We start from the raw sequence: 19,791 nt of genomic DNA, 5'->3' as shown, positions 1-19,791 counted from the left end.
ATTATCAAACAGACACCGTATACAAATTGTGCAAAATACGAGCTCAGCATAACAAGGTTTGTCCCCGTCAGATCTCTAACTCCAGAGAAAATCAAATTGCATAAATAATACAGGTGATGTGCATTTTTTTTTCAGAGACGCCAGTGATGGAATCTTTCTCCTTTCCATTTCTTCACTCAGTGGTACTTAAATATTGTAAAATGGCTATCACTTTCACATCACTTTCCCATTATCTTTCAGAATGTAGCATTTGATGTCAACCACAATGCAGAGAAACCTGAGTGAAATCACAGAGTTCATCCTTCTGGGATTTGGGAATCTCCCTCATCTGCACATCTTTCTGTTCCTTGCTTTTCTCGGGATCTACATTTTGACAATTGCCTTCAATATCCTCATGGTCTTTGTCATAGTGACTGATCATCATCTGCACACACCTATGTACTTCTTCCTGGGGAATCTGTCTTTTTTGGAAGCAGTCTACAGCTCAGCTTCTCTGCCCAGGATGCTGGCCAGTCTCCTGACAGGAGATAAAACCATTTCTGTTAAAGGATGTCACATACAATTTTTTGTTGTTGCTCTCCTGATTGGTACAGAAAGCTATTTGCTCTCTGTGATGTCTTATGATCGTTTCTTAGCCATATGCAAACCCCTATATTATGCAACTCTTATGAATGGTAAACTCTGTATCCAGCTGGTCAGTTGCTCTTGGATCAACAGCCTTGTGTTGGTCACCATATGCTTGGTCTTGATATCGCAACTACATTATTGTGGTTCCAATGAAATTGATCATTTTTTGTGTGAATCTCTTTCATTGGTTAAAATCTCATGCAGTGACACCAGCCTTGTGAAATATGTCATTCTAATCCTGGCTTTTGTGTTCAGTTTTCCTCCTTTTCTTTTGACCCTTATCTCCTACATATATATCATTGCAGCCATTTTAAAAATTCCATCCACCACTGGGAAGCAGAAGGCCTTTTCCACCTGTTCTTCTCACATCATTGTTGTTTCTGTCTTCTATGGGTCAATATTCATTGCATATTTCAAACCAGAAAATGAAACCATTAGAGACCTTAACAAAATCTTTCCACTACTTTACATGGTCCTCCCTCCTTTAATTAACCCTCTCATATATAGCCTGAGAAATAAAGATGTCAAAGAGGCTCTGAGAAAGGTTGCTGGAAAATTTTGGAAGGGAAATTTGTGCCTCTTGGTTCCAAATACTGATAGCTCGTTTCTTCCAAGAAATAAAGCTGTATGGGTGTGGAGGATAAATGTCTGATTGTTCAGATTCTGACATTATCATGTGAGAGCAAGAAATTATACAAATTAGTTGCATGGGGGAAGTCATGGAAGTTGAAACTTTTTGCTTGAAAGTTACTTTCAAGCAGGCATAGGCAAACTCAGCTCTCCAGATGTTTTGGAATTAAATTTCCATCATCCCTGACCGCTAGTCCTGTTAACTAAGGATAGTGGGAGTTGTACTCCAAAAACAGCTGGAGGGCCGTGTCTGATTTCAAGCATCCGTGCCTGATTTCGTGCCTGATTTCAAGCATCCGTTTCAGTGTAACTGTTCACTGTGGCCATATATATTTAAGAAATTCACTGTGGCCATATATATTTAAGAAATTGGCACAGAGAGTTAATGGGGGGAGTGGGACTTTGCTTGTGCTTCTTGATGTCTCTTCAGATGCTGGTATCCTCCTGGATTGACTCTGAGTAATTGTAATTGGAGGTATAGTGTTACAATGGTTTCAGTGCTACATCTGAAGAGAAGAATTGATGGAGTTTTTTTTTCCAGAGGTTCTCTACAATGCAACTTAATATCTACCCTATCAGCATATAGCACCTCTGCTCAGAACCTGCACTGATTGCCAATTTGCTACCAGGCCTACTTCAAGGTGTAGCTACATAAAGCTTGGGATAAATTGAACTGTGACATCGCCTTACTCCATCTATGTCCAGTTAACTGCATCAGTCAGTAAAACTGGGCCTGCTAAAAATGCTTCATAAGATTCATGCACACTTTTGAACTCTCTGCCTATTGACTTAAGGCAAGTTCCTTTACTGTCCTTTTTTTTTTTTTTTGGCACCTACCAAAAACATTTTTCTTTAGGCCAATATATCCAGGCATGTGGATTTTAATTTGGATTTTAGTATACTGCTGCTTTTACTTTTTAAAAAAGTTTTAAATAGTTATCTGTTTTTACTGATAATTTTAGTTTTCATTCTTGCTGAAAACCACTTTGAGATTTTAATGCAATCCAGCAGTATGTACATCTTTTGAAATAAATGAATAAAGTAAAATAAATCCTATGGATGTCTAGGGATAAACGGATCTGCCAGTTTCACTTCTCTTGGTTCCTTATCCCCTACCAGTTGTAGATAGAGATAGATGAATCTACCAGTTTTGGTTTCTCTTATTTTTTCATATTTCCAATCTTAAATCCAGTTCTTCACACCTGCAGCAATTTCTGAGTGGGGGGAGGGGAATCCTAATGGAAGCCTTTTGATGCACGTTTCTCCAGAGATACACATTTCTTTTTGCAAATTTACTGATTTCTTTCAGGCATTTTTTCCTAATATAATGCATTATGTATTTAATCTTCCCCAATACACACTTTATCTCAGTGTATGCAGTTGTGTGCAGATTAATTGGCTGGAGAACTGCACTGCAAAATTCAGAGAAGAGTGAATTTAAAAGGATGGCTTTGTGTTGGTTTACATATTGTTTCTGGTTTCAGCTACAAGTTGGTCTGGGTCAATGACCACAGTTCAGTGCACTAGGCATGTCAAAAATTCATTTTACCCAGTATGTGGGTAAAAATTAAAACATAAAAAGTAGGATGCACTGCACTGCCGAAAGGTCTAATGAAACAAAAAGCACATACCCTTATGAACAATTCACTTTAAAAACAGTAGGTCAATACAACATCTATTGCCTTACTTTTCAATGAGGCCTTAAGCTGTATATTGCCCAAATGCCTTCCCTGCTCCTTATAATTAAGTAAAAGTAAAAGAGGTAGTACTTAAAAGAAGAATTACTCTGAACATTTAGGAAAGGAGTGGGAATATTTCTGATTGCGGGAAATCCCCACAGTGTCCTACTTCTGTGACTATGGGCCTGCAGTATCCCCGTGTGGCTTCAGTCTAGCTTTGAAACCTACATTCCCTCTCAGATTATTATTGCATCTCTCAAGATATTTACCTTTTATGCTTAATAATAAATAATAACCAAATAGAAACTTCCTCTCTCTCTTTCTATATATATATATATAGCCTAAGATGTGAAACAAGCCATAGCAGACTAAACAGAATTCAGAAATTATGGGAAGGCAAGCTTTGTCTATTGAGATGCTTATAGAAGACACTGTGCACATCTTGCTCCCAAGACCAAAAGCTGCTTGAAATTGAGCTTACAAGAAACTTCATTCATGAGACATTTATGAGAGAGGTAATGACATTCAGTGCAAGTTATTTGAAGGAACTGAAGTGCCATGATAAATGTGTGCTTATGAACTGCTTGCTTTGAGTAACAAAGCTGTGACAGCACTGAATGCTTTCATTTTCTTTCCTTGAGAAAGATTTGGAGGCTTTTGGGGTAGACGCCTCCACTGAAATCAATGGGTGAAACTTATCATGGCTTAATAAGACCCATAGTTTTCAATGGGAACTAAATTCAATTCACTTAATCTGGATCTAACCAATGGCCAGTTGGAATTTGGGATGAGCAAATCTGTGAATTTTGGCTTCTCTCAACTTGCCATTTTCCCACTTCGAAGGTCAGTTTTCCAAATTCCCACATTGGTTTCTGAAATTCTTCTAAGTCCTCATAAAAGTTCACTAGGATTTTAGTACAAATATCTCAAAATATGCATATATTTGTATGCAAATTTACCTAAGATACTTCTTTTTACAAATAAGTTCCCCCTAATGGAACACATTTTTGCTTATTATTTCATGAATATATGGATTTATATGTACACTTTCCCCATGTATATGCATTTTTAGAAATATGACTTGGCTGGAGAACTGTATTATTGCAAGATCTAGAGAAGTGCAAATTTCAATGCATGGCTGTGTTTTGGTCCATGCACTGTTTCAGAAACTACAAATTGTGCATGCTTGCCTTTCAATGTGAACTGAATTGATCCCCCCCCCCCATTCCTAATATGACCATTGGTTTATTTACATATATACCAGTAGAGCACTGAAGGCAAAAATAGGAATGGCTATTCCTGTGATACTACCGGTATATGTCAATATCACATTCATTTGCATTTAATAAAAGAATACTGTATGAAAATTTGCAATTCAATACATATACCTCACAAGATAAACTGAAATAGATATTTTTAATATATGCATTTCTACACGTATTCTATAGATTAGACATTTTAATGCAGTTTGGTACATTCATTTATTTTCTGTATTACAAAATTCAGTAAATTATGAACTCCAAAGTATACTTATGTCCTGATCCCTGTTTTAGTCCAGTAACTGTGAATAAGGTTGTTTCCCCTATATGTATAGATTTCACAATTTTCCTCCCTCTTCATCATGGTTATATCAAGTTGCCTGCAAGCCTCTATGAGTATTTTACCATTATACCAATAAGTATTCCTGCTAAATGCAACATGTCCCGATTAGGCTGGAGTGCAGTAAGGTAAAGGACCCCTGGACGGTTAAGTCCAGTCGAATTTGACTGTGGGGTGTGGTGCTCATCTCCGCTTTCAGACCAAGAAAGCCAGCATTTGTCCACAGACAGCTTTTCTGGGTCATGTGGCCAGCATGACCAAACTGCTTCTGGCACAATGGAACACTGTGGCAGAAGCCAGAGCACACAGAGACACAATTTACCTTCCTGCCACAGTGGTACCTATTTATCTATTCATGCTGGTATGCTTTTCAGCAACTTTTGTTCACAGGCATTTTAGCATTGTGAGCTTTCAGAAAGGTTATAGCCTGCAAAACATCCCTGAGTCATACTGCACTTTCTCCACATTTTCCCTCAGTGGTATCTGTAAAATTCATGACTACAAATACCTTTTACTTATCTTATGTTTCAGTTGTCTTTCAGGATATGAAATAACTTTGTTATACACATTTGATGACAACTATAATGCAGGAAAACCAGAGTGAAATTACTGAGTTTATTCTTCTGGGATTCGGAGAGCTCCCTCATCTACAGATCTTCCTGTTCCTTGTGTTTCTGGTGATCTACATATTGACAATGACTTTCAATATTCTCACGGTCATTCTCATAGTGACCGACCATCACCTGCACACACCCATGTACTTCTTCTTGGGGAATTTGTCTTTTTTGGAGACAGTCTACAGCTCAACCACATTGCCCAGGATGCTGACCAGTCTATTGACAGAGAACAAAACCATCTCTTTTAAAGGATGTCATATACAATTATATTTCTTTGATCTCCTGATTGGCACAGAATGTTATCTGCTCTCTGTGATGTCTTATGATCGTTTCTTAGCTATATGCAAACCCCTCTATTATGCAACTCTTATGAATGGTAAGCTGTGTATCCAGCTGGCCAGTGCCTCCTGGATTAATAGCATTTTGTTTACTTCTATATATTTGATCCTGGTGTTGCAACTAAGGTATTGTAATTCCAATGAAATGGATCATTTCTTTTGTGACTCTCTTGCATTGGTCAATATCTCATGCAGTGATACCAGCCTTGTGAAGTATGCCAGTGTAATCCTGACTTTTGTGTTCAGTTTTCCCCCTTTTCTTTTGACCCTGATTTCCTACATATATATTATTGATTCAATTTTTAAAATCCCATCCACCACTGGAAGGCAGAAAGCCTTTTCCACTTGTTCTTCTCATGTGATTGTTGTTTCCCTGTTCTATGGTGCATTAATCATTGTATATGTGACACCAAAAACTGAAGCAATGAGAGACCTTAACAAAATATTTTCTCTTTTTTACACAGTCCTTCCGCCTTTAGTTAACCCCCTTGTATATAGCCTGAGAAATAAGGATGTCAAGGAATCTTTCAGGAAGGCCATGGGGAAGATTTTAGAAGGCCATTTTCTGAATTAGGGGTTCAAAGCTAAATTGTTATCCAAAGCCTTTTGCCAGGCAACATCGGTTCAAGGCTTTATGGGTATCTGAGAAAGACGTTCCTACTGAGGTTCCTTTCAAGAATTCATCCTCTTCCTATGTAAGTGTTTTCACTACCCATTGGATTGCTTCTTCCTGTGGGACCAACAGGCATCACAACTTTGAAAGAGAGAGGGGGTAATGCTTGTGAAGGTTACTGCCCTTTTCTATGCTCTCTCATTACTCACTCAGAGATGGCAAGTGAACAGACAGCAATAGCAGGAGGACAAACTGCAGAGCCAGGAGGATCCAGAGCTTGGCAGTTGGGCATTGCACATTTGCAATGAAGTTTGTATGTGTCGCTTGAGAATATGCACATCTACAAGAGTATGTGCATATGTGTTAATTTTGCATGCTGGTATGTGACGTTAGAGGCTGATTTGTGACCTGTGAAACAGAGCTGAAATTGCCACCCTTATTTTGCTATATGTACTATTCCATGAACACCAATCTGTTCATGAAAGGAGCTCCCAATCATGAGTTGTACTCCAAGGGAATTTTCCTGTCATCAACATAGCTGAAATTTCTTAATGAAACAATATGAAATCAAGAAAGAGATGGAAACGTGGATGGGTCTAGTGGTTCTTACACACCCAACCGTTCAAATGAAGAAGAAAATAATATAAAATAATTTTTCTAAAAGAGGTGAATTTCCTTTCATTTCCCAAAACATTTCTGATTAAGCATTTAAAAAATACCGAAGAGTGGAAAATATCCAGTCTCTCTTACTCTCACCATTTTCCGCCCACAGATATCATCTGTTTATAGTATGTGCAGACTGATTTCAGAGGCATATCTCAGACTTCTTTGTGCCCCTTAGGAACAGGATCATGCAGGAACTTGGGGGGTTTCTAATAAAGTTTACATTCTGTTCTCCATCACACAAACTTTTGTTTCATTTTCCAGCAATAAAAGTTATTTGAATAATTTATAAAAGTTGTTCCATGACTTCCTCCCACTTTGAAATACCATTTTCAATTCCATTTGCCTTATTTACATTATAAGATCATTTCCTTCTCATTTGTTTCACAATGGTCATCTGCTGTAAGAAACTATGGCCAGTAACCGATTTTCGCTCACCAATCAGTATCATTCTGGGGAGGTGGAGACTGAATTATGTAACTTCATTTGGAGGACTACAATGAATCTGCAAATGTGCAACTGTATGTGCATAGGGGTCCTTTCACATGATTAGGAGTCTTAACAGCATAAATTTCAGGATTCCTAATTGCATGAGTAAAAAAGGTTAAAAAAAAAGAAAGGTAAAGGACCTCTGAACAGTTAAGTCTAGTCAAATGTGACTATGGGGTTTTGGCACTCATCTCGCTTTCTGGCTGAGGAAGCCGGCATTTGTCCACGAACATAAGAATAAGAATTTTATTATTTATACCCTACCTATCTGCTGGGTCTCCTTAGCCAGTCTGGGCAGCTTACAGCACATAATAAGTTGTAAAACATTAGACATTAGGGAAGTTTTTAATGTTTGATGTTTTATCGTGTTCTTAATATTCTATTGGGAGCCGCCCAGAGTTGCTGGTGAAACCCAGCTAGATGGACAGGGTATAAATAATAAATTATTATTATTATTCCATTTAAAAAATTCCTTGTACAGGGTTCCCTTCAGATGTCTTCTAAGAACCATATAGTTTTTTATTTCCATGACATTTGAGGGGAGGGCGTTCCACAGGGCAGGAGCCACTACCCAGAAGATCCTCTGCCTGTTTCCCTGTAACCTCACTTCTCACAGTGAGGGAACTGCCAGAAGACCCTTGCAGCTGGACCTCATTGTCCGGGCTGAACGATGGGGGTGGAGAAGCTCCTTCACGTATGCTGGGCCAAGGCCCCTTAGGGCTTTAAAAGTGCTAACGCTTTAAATTGTGCTCAAAAATGTACTGGGAGCCAATGTAGGTCTTTCAGGAACAGTATTATATTGTATTGGTGGCCACTCCCAGTCACCAGTCTAGCTGCAGCATTCTGGATTAGTTGTAGCTTCCGGGTCACCTTCAAAGGTAGCCCCATGTAGAGCACATTGCAGTAGTCCAAGTGGGAGATAACTAGAGAATATACCACTCTGGCGAGACAGTCTGTGGGTAGGTAGGGTCTCATCCTGTGAATCAGTTGGAGCTGGTAGACAGCTGCCCTGGACCTGCACCTCCATGGACAGCTGTGAAACCAAAATGACTCCCAGGCTGTGCACCTGGTCCTTCAGGGGAACAGTTAACCCATTCAGAGTCCCCTCCACCTGACTGCCCCATGACCCCCACAAAGGTACTTCAATACATTCCACACAAGGCTAACGGGGGAAAAAATAAACACCAATCCCACTCAAATAGTCTTACTATTTAAGTGGCCAAATCAACATCTGCAGAAGGAAAATAGTTAGGGCTTTATTTCCCTTGATAAAATCTGAGTATTCATTAAAGAACATTTCTAAGACTGGAAGTCCCCAAAGTGCCCCACATCTGACACCAGGGATGCAAGATCCCCATGTGAGTTTGGTCTAGATTTCAAGCTAATGTTCCCTCTCTGACAATTAGTCCCTATCTCTCAGTATGTTTACCTTTGATTTATAATAATATATAACAATCATCTAGAGACTGCTTCTTTCTGATAAACCCTGAGAAGCATGCCATGGGATGCTAAAATAAATAAAGCAGCTATAGAGAAAGAAACTTCCAATCAAGTCTGTGAAGATGGACATAGAAGAAAACGTCCTCTACAACTTGCTCCCAAGAACAGCATCTCAGAAATTGCACTCAATGCAAACTTCAGCTCCTCATTCCTTCACAATATAGGTATTTGCATTCAGTGCTGATCATCTGCAGGAACTAAAATTTGCAATTAACGTGTGGTTCTCAATTCCTCACTTTATTCAGTAGTTAGAAGTATGAGGCCGCACTGAATGTTCTCTGTTTTCTTTGGTTGGGAGACCACTGATGACTTCTGGGGTTGGCTCTTAGGTCCCACTGAAATCCATAGGTTAATTTAGTCATGGGCACTAAAGGCTGGTTTAGAAGAAGAAGAAGAGTTTGGATTTGATATCCCGCTTTTCACTCCCTTGAAGGAGTCTCAAAGCGGCTAACATTCTCCTTTCCCTTCCTCCCCCACAACAAACACTCTGTGAGGTAAGTGGGGCTGAGAGACTTCAGAGAAGTGTGACTGACCCAAGGTCACCCAGCAGCTGCATGTGGAGGAGCGGAGACGCGAACCCGGTTCCCCAGATTACGAACCACTACACCACACTGGCTGTGGTTGTATATATACAAGCAAAATATCCAAGACAGCAACAACAGTTATTCCTACAATAGGTTCCCAAGCAGAAAAACTAAATCCATCAGCCAGCTCAGAACTCAAGTCTCCCAGTCGCCTTACTTCTGCCAAGATGGAAGCTGCATATTCCATCTCAGTGCTTATCTGCCATTGCTCAATATACAAAGCTCTATATTCCCCAAATTGACTAAAGTGCATTTCTCTATCATTTTTTCCAGATGAAACCAATATCAAACATCAAGACAGCCAAACTCAGAAGACCACCAAATTATATTTAAGTTAATGATATACTTCTGATTTTTTTCCTCACTTAATTCTCTCTTAGGATTTTGGAATTCTTTATGCTATGGTCTTATTTTCAAAGTTGATTATTTCTGTGTGGTCCTTCATAGTCCCCACCCTTTTTTACAATAAAAATGAAATAGATTTAAATACGTATTGCAATGTACGTATGCATTTTTAAATACATGTTATCTGGAAATACCAATTTTAATGCCTTCAGGTATTTTTATGACTTTATTTTCATAGCAGAAAATGATATTGTACAATTCAGAAAAATATGAAATCCAAAGGATTATGTATGTCCTGATCCATGTATGAGTTCAGGAAGTGTGGATAAGGATGATCCTTCAGCATTCCTAGATATCCCATATTTTTTCTCCATTGTTCAATTGTACAAAGCATTGCATCAAAATTAAATCAATATTCTATCAAGCAGCCTGCTAGCCCACAGTTGCTCTATTTTTTCCACTGAGTACCCCTACTAAATTCAGCATGCTGCCTTCTTGTTCAAAATGCAGTCATTCAGATAAAAGCAATAAATTAACATTATGGTATAATGAGAGGAAACTTGTGATGCTGTGTCCCATTTACTGGTCAGGCACCAGTGTTACGTGTGTTTTCTCAGTAAAGTTGTGGCCTGTATTAACAATCAACTAGGTCTCCCTTCCTTCCTTCTTCTTCTTCTTTGGCAATCACTTGTAGCCGAGTAAGATTGTCTTCCACAGACATAGTTTTAAAAGTGAGTTTGTAAGTGACTGTGGAGGACAATTCTGGATCTGCACGTCCTTCCACTGTGGGGACATAGGTTTCTGGGTGGGAGTTGATAATGGTGAGAGTTTGCCAAGTGTGCCTTCCTCTTAGTGCTTTTCTCCCTTTTGTCCTGAGTTCGAGTGTCTTCAAAACACATGACACCTTAGGTAAAGGCTGTTCTCCAATTGGAGCGCTCGCAGGCCAGTGTTTCTCAGTTGTCAATGTTTATACTACATTTTTTAAGATTTGCCCTGAGAGAGCTGTTCAAACTCTTTTGTTGACCACCAGCATCATGCCTACCTTTTTAAGTTCAGAGTAGAGTAGTTGCTTTGGAAGACAATAGTAGTATAGTGTATTTTAAAATGGGGTTTTAGAGTTTTTAGGGGTTTTTGAATGTTTTATGTAGTTTTTATGTAGTTTTATGTAGTTTTTAGGTAGTTTTATGTAGTTTTGTAGTAGTTTTATGTAGTTTTCAATTTCATTGTTCCGCAAGGGACAATGACAATAAAAATATCATATATCATATCGTATATCGTATAATAATCAGGCACCAGCACAACATGACCAGTCCAACAAAGTTAATTTTGAAGAATCATTACTTTGACAATGGTGATCATTGCTTCTTCCAGCACACTAGCATTAGTTCACATGTCTTCCCAGGAGAGGTGTAATTTTTTTCAGAGACTTGGTGGATGGAATCTTTCTCCCTTCCAATACTTCACTCAGTGGTACTTAACTATTGTATAATGGCTATCACTTTCATATCACTTTCCAATTATCTTTCAGAATGTAGCATCTGATGATAATACACAATGCAGAGAAACCTGAGTGAAATCACAGAGTTCATTCTTCTGGGGTTTGGAGATCTCCCTCATCTGCACATCTTTCTGTTCCTTGTGTTTCTGGGGATCTACATTTTGACAATTGCTTTCAATGTCCTCATGGTCTTTCTCATAGTGACTGATCATCACCTGCACACACCTATGTACTTCTTCCTGGGAAATTTGTCTTTTTTGGAAGCAGCCTACAGCTCAACCACCCTGCCCAGGATGCTGACCAGTCTTCTGACAGGAGACAAAACCATCTCTGTTAAAGGATGTCACACACAATTTTTTGTTGTTGCTTTCCTGATTGGTACAGAATGTTATCTGCTTTCTGTGATGTCTTATGACCGCTACTTAGCCATATGCAAACCCCTATATTATGCAACTCTTATGAATGGTAAACTCTGTATCCAGCTGGCCAGTTGCTCTTGGATCAACAGCATTGTGGCGATCACCATAACCTTGGTCTTGATATGGCAACTACGGTACTGTGGTTCCAATGAAATCGATCATTTCTTTTGTGAATCTCTTTCATTGGTTAAAATCTCATGCAGTGACACCAGCCTTGTGAAATATTTCATCCTAATCCTTGGTTTCTTGTTCAGTTTCCCCCCTTTTCTTTTGACCGTGATCTCCTACATATATATTATTGCTGCCATTTTAAAAATCCCATCCACCACTGGGAAGCAGAAGGCCTTTTCCACCTGTTCTTCTCATGTGATTGTTGTTTCCATGTTCTATGGGGCATTAATCATTGTATATGTGATACCAAAAACTGAAGCAATGAGAAACGTTAGCAAAATATTTTCTCTTTTTTATACAGTCCTTCCCCCTTTAATTAACCCCCTTGTATATAGCCTGAGAAACAAGGATGTGAAGGAATCTTTCAGGAAGGCCACGGGGAAGATTTTAGAAGGCCATTTTGTGAGTTAGGGGTTCAAAGCTAAATAGTTATCCAAAGCCTTTTCCAAACAACATCGGTTCCAGGCTTTATGGGTATTTTGGTAAGAAGTTTCTGCTAAGGTTCCTTTCAAGAATTCATCCTCTTCCTATTTCACTGTTTTCACTACCCTTTGGATTGCTTCTTCCTCTGGGACCAACAGGCACCACAACTTTTAAAGGGAGAGGGGATAATGCTTGTGAAGGTTACTGTCTTTCTCCATGCTCTCTCATTACTGACGCAGAGATGCTAGGTGAAGAGGCAGTAATATCAGGAGGATAAACTTCAGGGCTAGGAGGATCCAGATCTTGGCAGTAGGGCATGGGCATATGCACATTTTCAGTGAGGTTTGTATGTGGAGCTTGAGAATATGCACATTTACAAGAGTGTATCTGGTATGTGACCTTAGTACAAGCTTCCTCAACCTTGGCGCTCCAGATGAGACTACAATTCCCATCATCCAGATGAGACTACAATTCCCATCATCCCTGACCACTGGTCCTGCAAGCTAGGGATTATGGGAGTTGTGGGCCAAAAACATCTGGAGGGCCGAGGTGGAGGAAGCCTGCCTTAGTAGAATCAGGATTGGCGGTCTTCTCCATGATTATAAATAAAACTGAATGCATGCAAAAAATAAAAATTATGAGTGATTTTTTAAATGTGTGGTTATACAATGTCATCCGTAGCACTTCTTGTATTGATGTATCGCAAACAGAAAAAATAGTACAATGCCACAGTATAAATATCTCAATCAAGTGTGGTATACAGGAAGGATAAAGAACCTGTGGTTTTCTTGGTGTTGTTGGACTCCAACTCCCATAATCCATGACCATTGACCATGCTGATGGGGCAGCTCCAAGTTGAAGTCCATCAACATCTGGTATCCACAGGTTCCCCATTCCTGGTTTGCAGGATGTTCCAATACACAAATTCCTATTCCTTTCCCTGTACAAAACTTGATTTTCAATTTCAGTCCAATTGTTTCTTTCTTTTTCTATCTTCATTTTTTGTTTTTCCCTTCCTAATACACATGAAGTTTGAACAAAATGGCAGAGAAGTTGAAAATCTTCCAACCTTAAACTTTTTAAGAGCATGTCTATACTCAAAATATACTGGTGGGGTCATTATAGAATCTGACAGAATCCCACTGAAACAGAGTGTTTCAGAATGAAATTAGTGTACCAATTCAGCTCGGAATCCCCAATCAAATGGTGAGAAATGAAGTAGTGTACCCACATTATGTGAATTGGCCCAAAGGACCATCTTCAGGGATTTCCTTTAATAATGCAACGTTCCCATGTTATTTCATTCTAAGTTCATTTTGTTTGCCTGAACTCTCACTGGAGTTCATAACTAATAATTGGCAATCTCTCTGAAACCACTGCTAATAAATTATTACAAGGCCACCTATTTTCCCCAAGAATAAATAACAGTCAAGGGGAGACTTCGTCTTGTTGATGAAACGAGAAATGTGAAACCATCAGATGCAGAAATTACACAAGGAACTAAGAAAATGTAGGCCAAATATCATGAATATTGGAAAAGAATGGAAAAGGTACAGCTTTCTTCCAGGACCAACAAATAATAGAAATTGGACCTTCCATAAACTTCAATTCCTCATTCATCTGGGATAGAGGTACTTAACACATTCTTTTGTTCACACTCCATGTAAAAAATATCTATGAATATTATCTGGTATATTAGAAAATATTAGGAACAATTGTGTTCTTCTAATACCAAATACCGGTGGCCCTGTACTTATCAGTTTCAAAATAAGGTCACAGTAAACAGAAGCCAATGCTTTCATACTTCTACGAGCTACCATATAGGCACACATATATTAGTGTCTAAATCAAAAGGGGGAAAGGTTTAAATAATAACCCAACAAGGACCTATGCTCAGTTTCTAAGATGTCTGGAATACTGAGGGTGTTATTGGGAGGTGGAATGGGGCAATTGGTCTGCTTGAGCAAAAACATAGTATCATGGCTTAGAGTTGGGGTGGGTAGTTCTCAATGAAGTTATAAACCATACATAGCTCACTACACAGGGTTCTTTCTGGAAGGAAGAAAAGGAAGATTGATTTCCTCTTCCAGTATTCAAAAACTTCTTCCTTTGTTATACAACAATGAATCTTTTAAACTTTCAGGTTTCCAAAGAGAGAGTACTGGAAACTTGTGGTCTCTGTAATGTCTGTTTAGTTTATATATGCCAGAGTTGGGGAACCTGTGGGCCTCCAGATCATGTTGTACTCAAACTCCCATCATTCCAAGTCAGCATGGCAAAGCATCAGGGGAGAGGGGAGTAGCAGCACCTGAAGGGCTGTAGGTTCCCCACCTCTGATATATACAACCAGAGCCAACTCCCTTACCTTTCCTACTCACCTGGCACCTTCATTACATATCTTTAGGTGCTAGATGAAAACATTTCTCTTCTCTTGAGTCTTTGGCTAATTAAAACAATCCATGGCTTTTTAAAACTGGGGGCAGGCGGCAGGCGGCATTGTTTCGTTTGTTATTATGTTATATATTTTCTTGTTTTATAGTGTAAGGTACCCTATGATCCTCAGGTGAAGGGTCGTATGTAAATTTAATTAATTAATTATTTAGTAATGCACTATCTCTCTCCAAATCTCAAATATCAGAGCCTTCAAAAATGAGCCCCTAGTCACCATCAGTGTCGTCAGAGAAAACCACACTAATAGACTCAGTTACAATAATCAAGACTGCCAAATTCCTAGCAATTTATTCAGTTAGATCCAGAATTCCATAAACTAGATTTTGTTCTTGAAATGCTGCCACTAACAGAAGGGAAAGGAATATAATTTTTTTGCTGATTCCTTCTGCAATTCTTGTATATCTTTGCAAATCCGCTCTGGAGAGGACCGTTGATTATCTGGAACCATTTCCTTTAGAAATATGCTGGGTCTCTCACATTGATATCATAGAGACTTTTTCTGTTTTTCTCAGATTTACAAATGAGAGTCAACAAGAGCATGGTGAATAGCTTCCTGCTACTGGGATTCTCTGATCTGCCAGGTCTGGAGGGTTTGTTCTTCTCCATTTTCCTAAGCATCTATGTTTTGACCCTGATTGGGAACATCCTCATAATAGCTGTCACACTGGCTAACCAGGCACTCCACAGCCCCATGTATTTCTTTCTCAGAAACTTGTCCTATCTAGAGATCTGCTGCACATCAATCATTATTCCCAAGATGCTTGAAAACCTCCTATCAAAGGACAAAACTATTTCATTTGTTGGTTGTGCCTTTCAAATGTGTGGCTTCCTCGTCACAGGGGCAGCAGAGTGCTTCCTCTTGGCTGCCATGGCATATGACCGCTATGTTGCCATTTGCCGGCCCCTGCATTACACCCTGATTATGAGCAGTAGAGTGTGTTTTGGGCTGGTTGCAGCTTCGTGGCTAGCTGCCATTCCAGTGCAACTCGGGCAGACTTTCCTGGTGTTCACCTCTTATTTCTGTGACTCCAAAGAAATTAACCACTTCTTCTGTGACTTCCCTGCTGTGGTCAAACTTGTATGTGGAGATACATCTATAAATGAGAAGATGGCTCTGGTAGAGGTAGCTTTACTTGGACTAATACCCTTTGCATTGATCTTCATGTCATACATGTGCATTGCCTCCACCATTTTCAAGATGTCATCTGTGAAAGGGAGGCAAAAGGCCTTCTCAACATGCTCCTCACATCTCATGGTAGTGATGTTGTTTTATGGCTCTGGAATAACTGTGTATTTGAAACCTAAAAGCCATTTCCATGACATAGACAAAAGCCTTTCACTCTTGTACACTGTCCTGCCACCTTTGTTAAATCCTCTTATTTACAGTCTGAAGAACAAGGAAGTCAGAGTTGCTCTCAGAAGTGTATTTTCCACTCATCCCTAACTCATATGAAATATGAAAGTGTATTAAAAAAGTGAAAATATTAAGCTGTAAATACTGATTAGACATCCTGTTCTGTAAGCCCTGTTCTGTCGGTACATTTATGTGTGATGTTTGATTATGTTTCTATGATGAGGATATACAGAAGCAGTCATCCAATTTTCATAGATATTTCTGAACACAAATGTCAGAAAGGTAAAAAAAGGTAAAGGACCCCTGGACAGTTAAGTCCAGTCAAAGGCAAGTATGGGGTGCAACGCTCATCTCGCTTTCAGGCCGAGGGAGCTGGCATTTCTCCACAGATAGCTTTCCAGGTCATGTGGTCAGCATGACTAAACCACTTCTAGCACAACAGAACACTGTGACGGAAACCAGAGTGCATGGAAATGCCAGAATTACCCTAATGACCTAAGATCATCAAAAGTTCCCTTCTAATTTAGACAAACATCCATCTAGTCAAGCATCCAATTTCTTACAGTGGAGAACTAGATGCATCTGGGAAGCCCATAAGCAGGCATGAATACCAACTTTCTCTCACACTCTTACTCCCTAGCAACTAGTAAAAGGTAAAGGGACCCTGACCATTAGGTCCAGTCGTGACCGACTCTGGGGTTGCGGCGCTCGTCTCGCTTTATTGGCCGAGGGAGCTGGCGTACCGCTTCCGGGTCATGTGGTCATGTAGCCAGCATGACTAAGCCACTTCTGGCGAACCAGAGCAGCACATGGAAATGCCGTTTACATTCCCGCCAGGAAGGTAACGTGCTTTCGAACTGCTAGATTGGCAACTAGTACTGGTATCAGCTATTCTTTTCTAATGGAACTATAGGGTATTATGTGGAATAATTTAAGTTTACAGTTTAGATCTGATAAATTTTAGAATGGGTGTTAGTTATGCCCTCCAACTGCCTTCAGGCATATCAATATGGCCAATGGTCAGGGATGATGGGAGATGGAGTCAAGCAACATACTGATGAGATGGACCACAGGTTACTCACTCCTGAGTTATAGAGTGGTGTGTGGGAAAGCATGGTCAACTCCATCATGGACACCAGCCTTTCTTTCTCAGTAAATCCCATCAAGGTTTGAAATGTTCCATTGCCAAATATTTAAAAGCATACAATATAACAAAATGACTCACAAAAATGTATACAGTGGTACCTTGCTTGTCAAACTTAATCCATTCCAGGAGTCCATTTGATTCCTGAAACTGTTCAAAAAGCAAGGTGTGGCTTCTGATTGGCTGCAGGAGCTTCCTGCACTGAAGCAGAAGCTGCATCAGACATTTGGCTTCCGAAAAACATTTGCAAACTGGAAGACTTACTTTGTTTGTGATGTTCAGGAGCCGATTTGTTTGGGAGCCAAGCCATCCAAGTACCAAGGTACCACAATAATTAGCAAGCAACTAACATAACATCCAAAAATAAACCACTTGTATTTGGGGAAATGGAGCATGTGTGAAGTATGCCTGTTGGGGGCTCGTCTTTTCCCAAAAAATGATGATTGACTAATGGAGATCTGTAATGAAACATCACCAGCTATGTTTTCTATGTTTCTTTAATATCTTTAATACGGAATTGATACACAGAGGTGGAGGTATGTAATTTAAGACAGAGTCTTCTGTTCCCTGATTATTGAGAGTATAATTCAGGGATCTGATATCCACAACATAATTCTGGACTCAGTGGGCCTTTGGTCTGATCCAGCTGGGCTCTTCTTATTCTCTTCTCCTTCTTATTATTTATAAACATCAATTGGTCAGAATATTTTTAATGCAATGGTAATCTAGTAACACAATAATGGCAAAACCTACTTCCCCTCGCAACCACATACACACTAAAAGGTTAGCAGTATCACAGAGGCTAGCTTAGTTAGCGAATGAAAAGGTCTTAGCCTGGCACCTAAAAAATGAACATGATGGTATGTATTTCCCTGTGAAGAACATTCTACAGCCATTACAAGCTCTTCCTTCTGGAGTTAGAAAGGGGAAGAAGTTGTAGCTGGACTGAAGTTACAGCAGCTAGTCCATTTATGTGAAGAGTGTTGTGGTATGTGGCATTATAAATCTCCATTTGGAACAAAACCACCATCAAAGTAGTGGGAAGGAGAATATATATATATAATTTCACATGGGGGTTCTGTTCCCACCCCATATCAGCAGAGCACGTATATGCATGCCCCACTCCATTCCATCCACCCTCATTCTACCCTCTTCTGAGTACAAAAGGACCCACACGTCAACACGCATTAATTCAATTCACAGAGATTCAATTGAATCTGATCACTAGGACTTTGTGCCAGATTGACCCAAAGCCTGAATCTTGAACTGAATCAGATCAATTTTGAGAGATCCAGGCTTGAACCAAGTCAGGTCTGTTCTCAGTCAGGCGGCAGTGGATGAGAATCAGCATCTCCTTCTTCCATGTCCCTCCTGACTGTATGTTTAGTCAGGGGTTTAAAAAACCCTAATTGCACATTAGCTCCACCCCCCAAAAAACTGATTTGGATGAGATTTGGGTGTGGCAAGTTGTGCCCAGATCAGGTTACAGGTGCTGGGCAGTATTGATCAACTCCCTCCCTAGTCTTCCTATTCCTCCCCCCACTAATCTTTAACGCTAAACAAGTTAGCTAGCACATTTTGAAATATTTTGAAATTTGCTATCCTATTTTTTGCCTTTCTGAAGGCCCTCTTTACCTCTTTATTCCTCAGGCTATATATGAGGGGGTTTACTAGAGGAGGAAGAATTGTATACAAAAGAGAAAAGGCCTTGTTAATTGAAGAGGACTTTGGTAAGAGATACACAGCTGTTAAAGAGCCATAGTAAGTTGAAACAACAATGAGGTGAGAGGAACATGTGGAGAAGGCCTTTTGCCTTCCAGTGGTCGATGAGATTCTTAAGATTGCCCTTATAATGTATATGTAGGATGCTAGAGTCAGTAGAAATGGGGGCATAGTGTATATAAACAGCAAAGTTAAATTGACATGCTCTACCAAATTTGTGTCACTGCATGAGAGTTTTTTAAGTGGCACAGAATCACAGAAGTAATGATCGATTTCATTGGGGCCACAGTATGTAAGCTGCAGCATAGCAGCCATGATTATGGAAATGCCTATGACACCATTTGTCCAGGACACGGCTGCTAATTGGACACACTTCCTGGTGTTCATAGCGGTTGCATAATGCAGTGGCTTACATATTGCTAAATACCTGTCATAGGACATCACAGAAAGCAAGTAACATTCTGCACCCAAACAGTAGCCAAAGAAAAATAACTGCAGGAAGCAGCTCTCAAATGAAATGACCTTTCCATCCCACAAGAGAGTGGTAAGCAATACAGGTATGAGTGTTGAGCTGTAGCAGATCTCTAAACAAGATAGGTTTCCAAGGAAAAAGTACATGGGGGTGTGAAGGTGTTGATCACTGACTACAAGCACAAGAATGAGAAGATTCCCTGCCATGGTGACAATGTAGATTGCAAGGAATCCCAGAAACAGAAGGACCTGCAGATTCTTCAGCTCTCGGAATCCCAGAAGGATAAACTGAGTGACATGAGTTTGATTTTCTCTTACAGGCACTTCCATTCATTTCGTTTCCTTTGCCTTATGATTCCATTCATAAAGAGGATTTGGGTGCTACAGTAGAATAAATCAATCAACACTGTTACTCTATTACAAATAGCCAAGTTTTCAGAAATTCAGCACATTT

General features: G+C 39.7%; 5 protein-coding genes across 5 annotated transcripts; 4 read left to right on the top strand and 1 right to left on the bottom strand.

The window, feature by feature from the left end:
• Window positions 1-265: 265 nt before the first annotated feature.
• LOC310691688 (olfactory receptor 2AP1-like) lies at window positions 266-1,279 on the top strand (the record flags this gene model as incomplete). The annotated part of the gene is made up of 1 exon (XM_083471553.1): window positions 266-1,279. One exon carries the CDS (start codon window positions 266-268, stop codon window positions 1,277-1,279), a length of 1,014 nt encoding a protein of 337 aa, XP_083327679.1.
• Window positions 1,280-5,119: 3,840 nt separating this feature from the next.
• Window positions 5,120-6,064, top strand: LOC310691687 (olfactory receptor 5AR1-like; the record flags this gene model as incomplete). The annotated part of the gene is made up of 1 exon (XM_083471552.1): window positions 5,120-6,064. One exon carries the CDS (start codon window positions 5,120-5,122, stop codon window positions 6,062-6,064), a length of 945 nt encoding a protein of 314 aa, XP_083327678.1.
• A 5,174-nt stretch (window positions 6,065-11,238) lies between these two features.
• On the top strand, window positions 11,239-12,183 carry LOC310691686 (olfactory receptor 2AP1-like; the record flags this gene model as incomplete). The annotated part of the gene is made up of 1 exon (XM_083471551.1): window positions 11,239-12,183. One exon carries the CDS (start codon window positions 11,239-11,241, stop codon window positions 12,181-12,183), a length of 945 nt encoding a protein of 314 aa, XP_083327677.1.
• A 2,983-nt stretch (window positions 12,184-15,166) lies between these two features.
• Window positions 15,167-16,090, top strand: LOC310691685 (olfactory receptor 10A5-like; the record flags this gene model as incomplete). The annotated part of the gene is made up of 1 exon (XM_083471550.1): window positions 15,167-16,090. The coding sequence occupies one exon, from the start codon at window positions 15,167-15,169 to the stop codon at window positions 16,088-16,090; it is 924 nt and encodes a 307-aa protein (XP_083327676.1).
• Window positions 16,091-18,686: 2,596 nt separating this feature from the next.
• Window positions 18,687-19,559, bottom strand: LOC310691684 (olfactory receptor 10A7-like; the record flags this gene model as incomplete). Its single annotated transcript, XM_083471549.1, has 1 exon — window positions 18,687-19,559. The coding sequence occupies exon 1, from the start codon at window positions 19,542-19,544 to the stop codon at window positions 18,687-18,689; it is 858 nt and encodes a 285-aa protein (XP_083327675.1). The 5' UTR covers window positions 19,545-19,559.
• Between the last annotated feature and the right edge of the window lie 232 nt (window positions 19,560-19,791).

The sequence above is a fragment of the Podarcis liolepis genome (genome assembly GCF_965112155.1).
Source record: "Podarcis liolepis genome assembly, chromosome: 13".
NCBI classification, from domain to species: domain Eukaryota; kingdom Metazoa; phylum Chordata; class Lepidosauria; order Squamata; family Lacertidae; genus Podarcis; species Podarcis liolepis.
The sequence above is the reverse complement of the archived record's forward strand: the minus strand, read 5'-3'. Positions and strand labels throughout refer to the sequence as shown.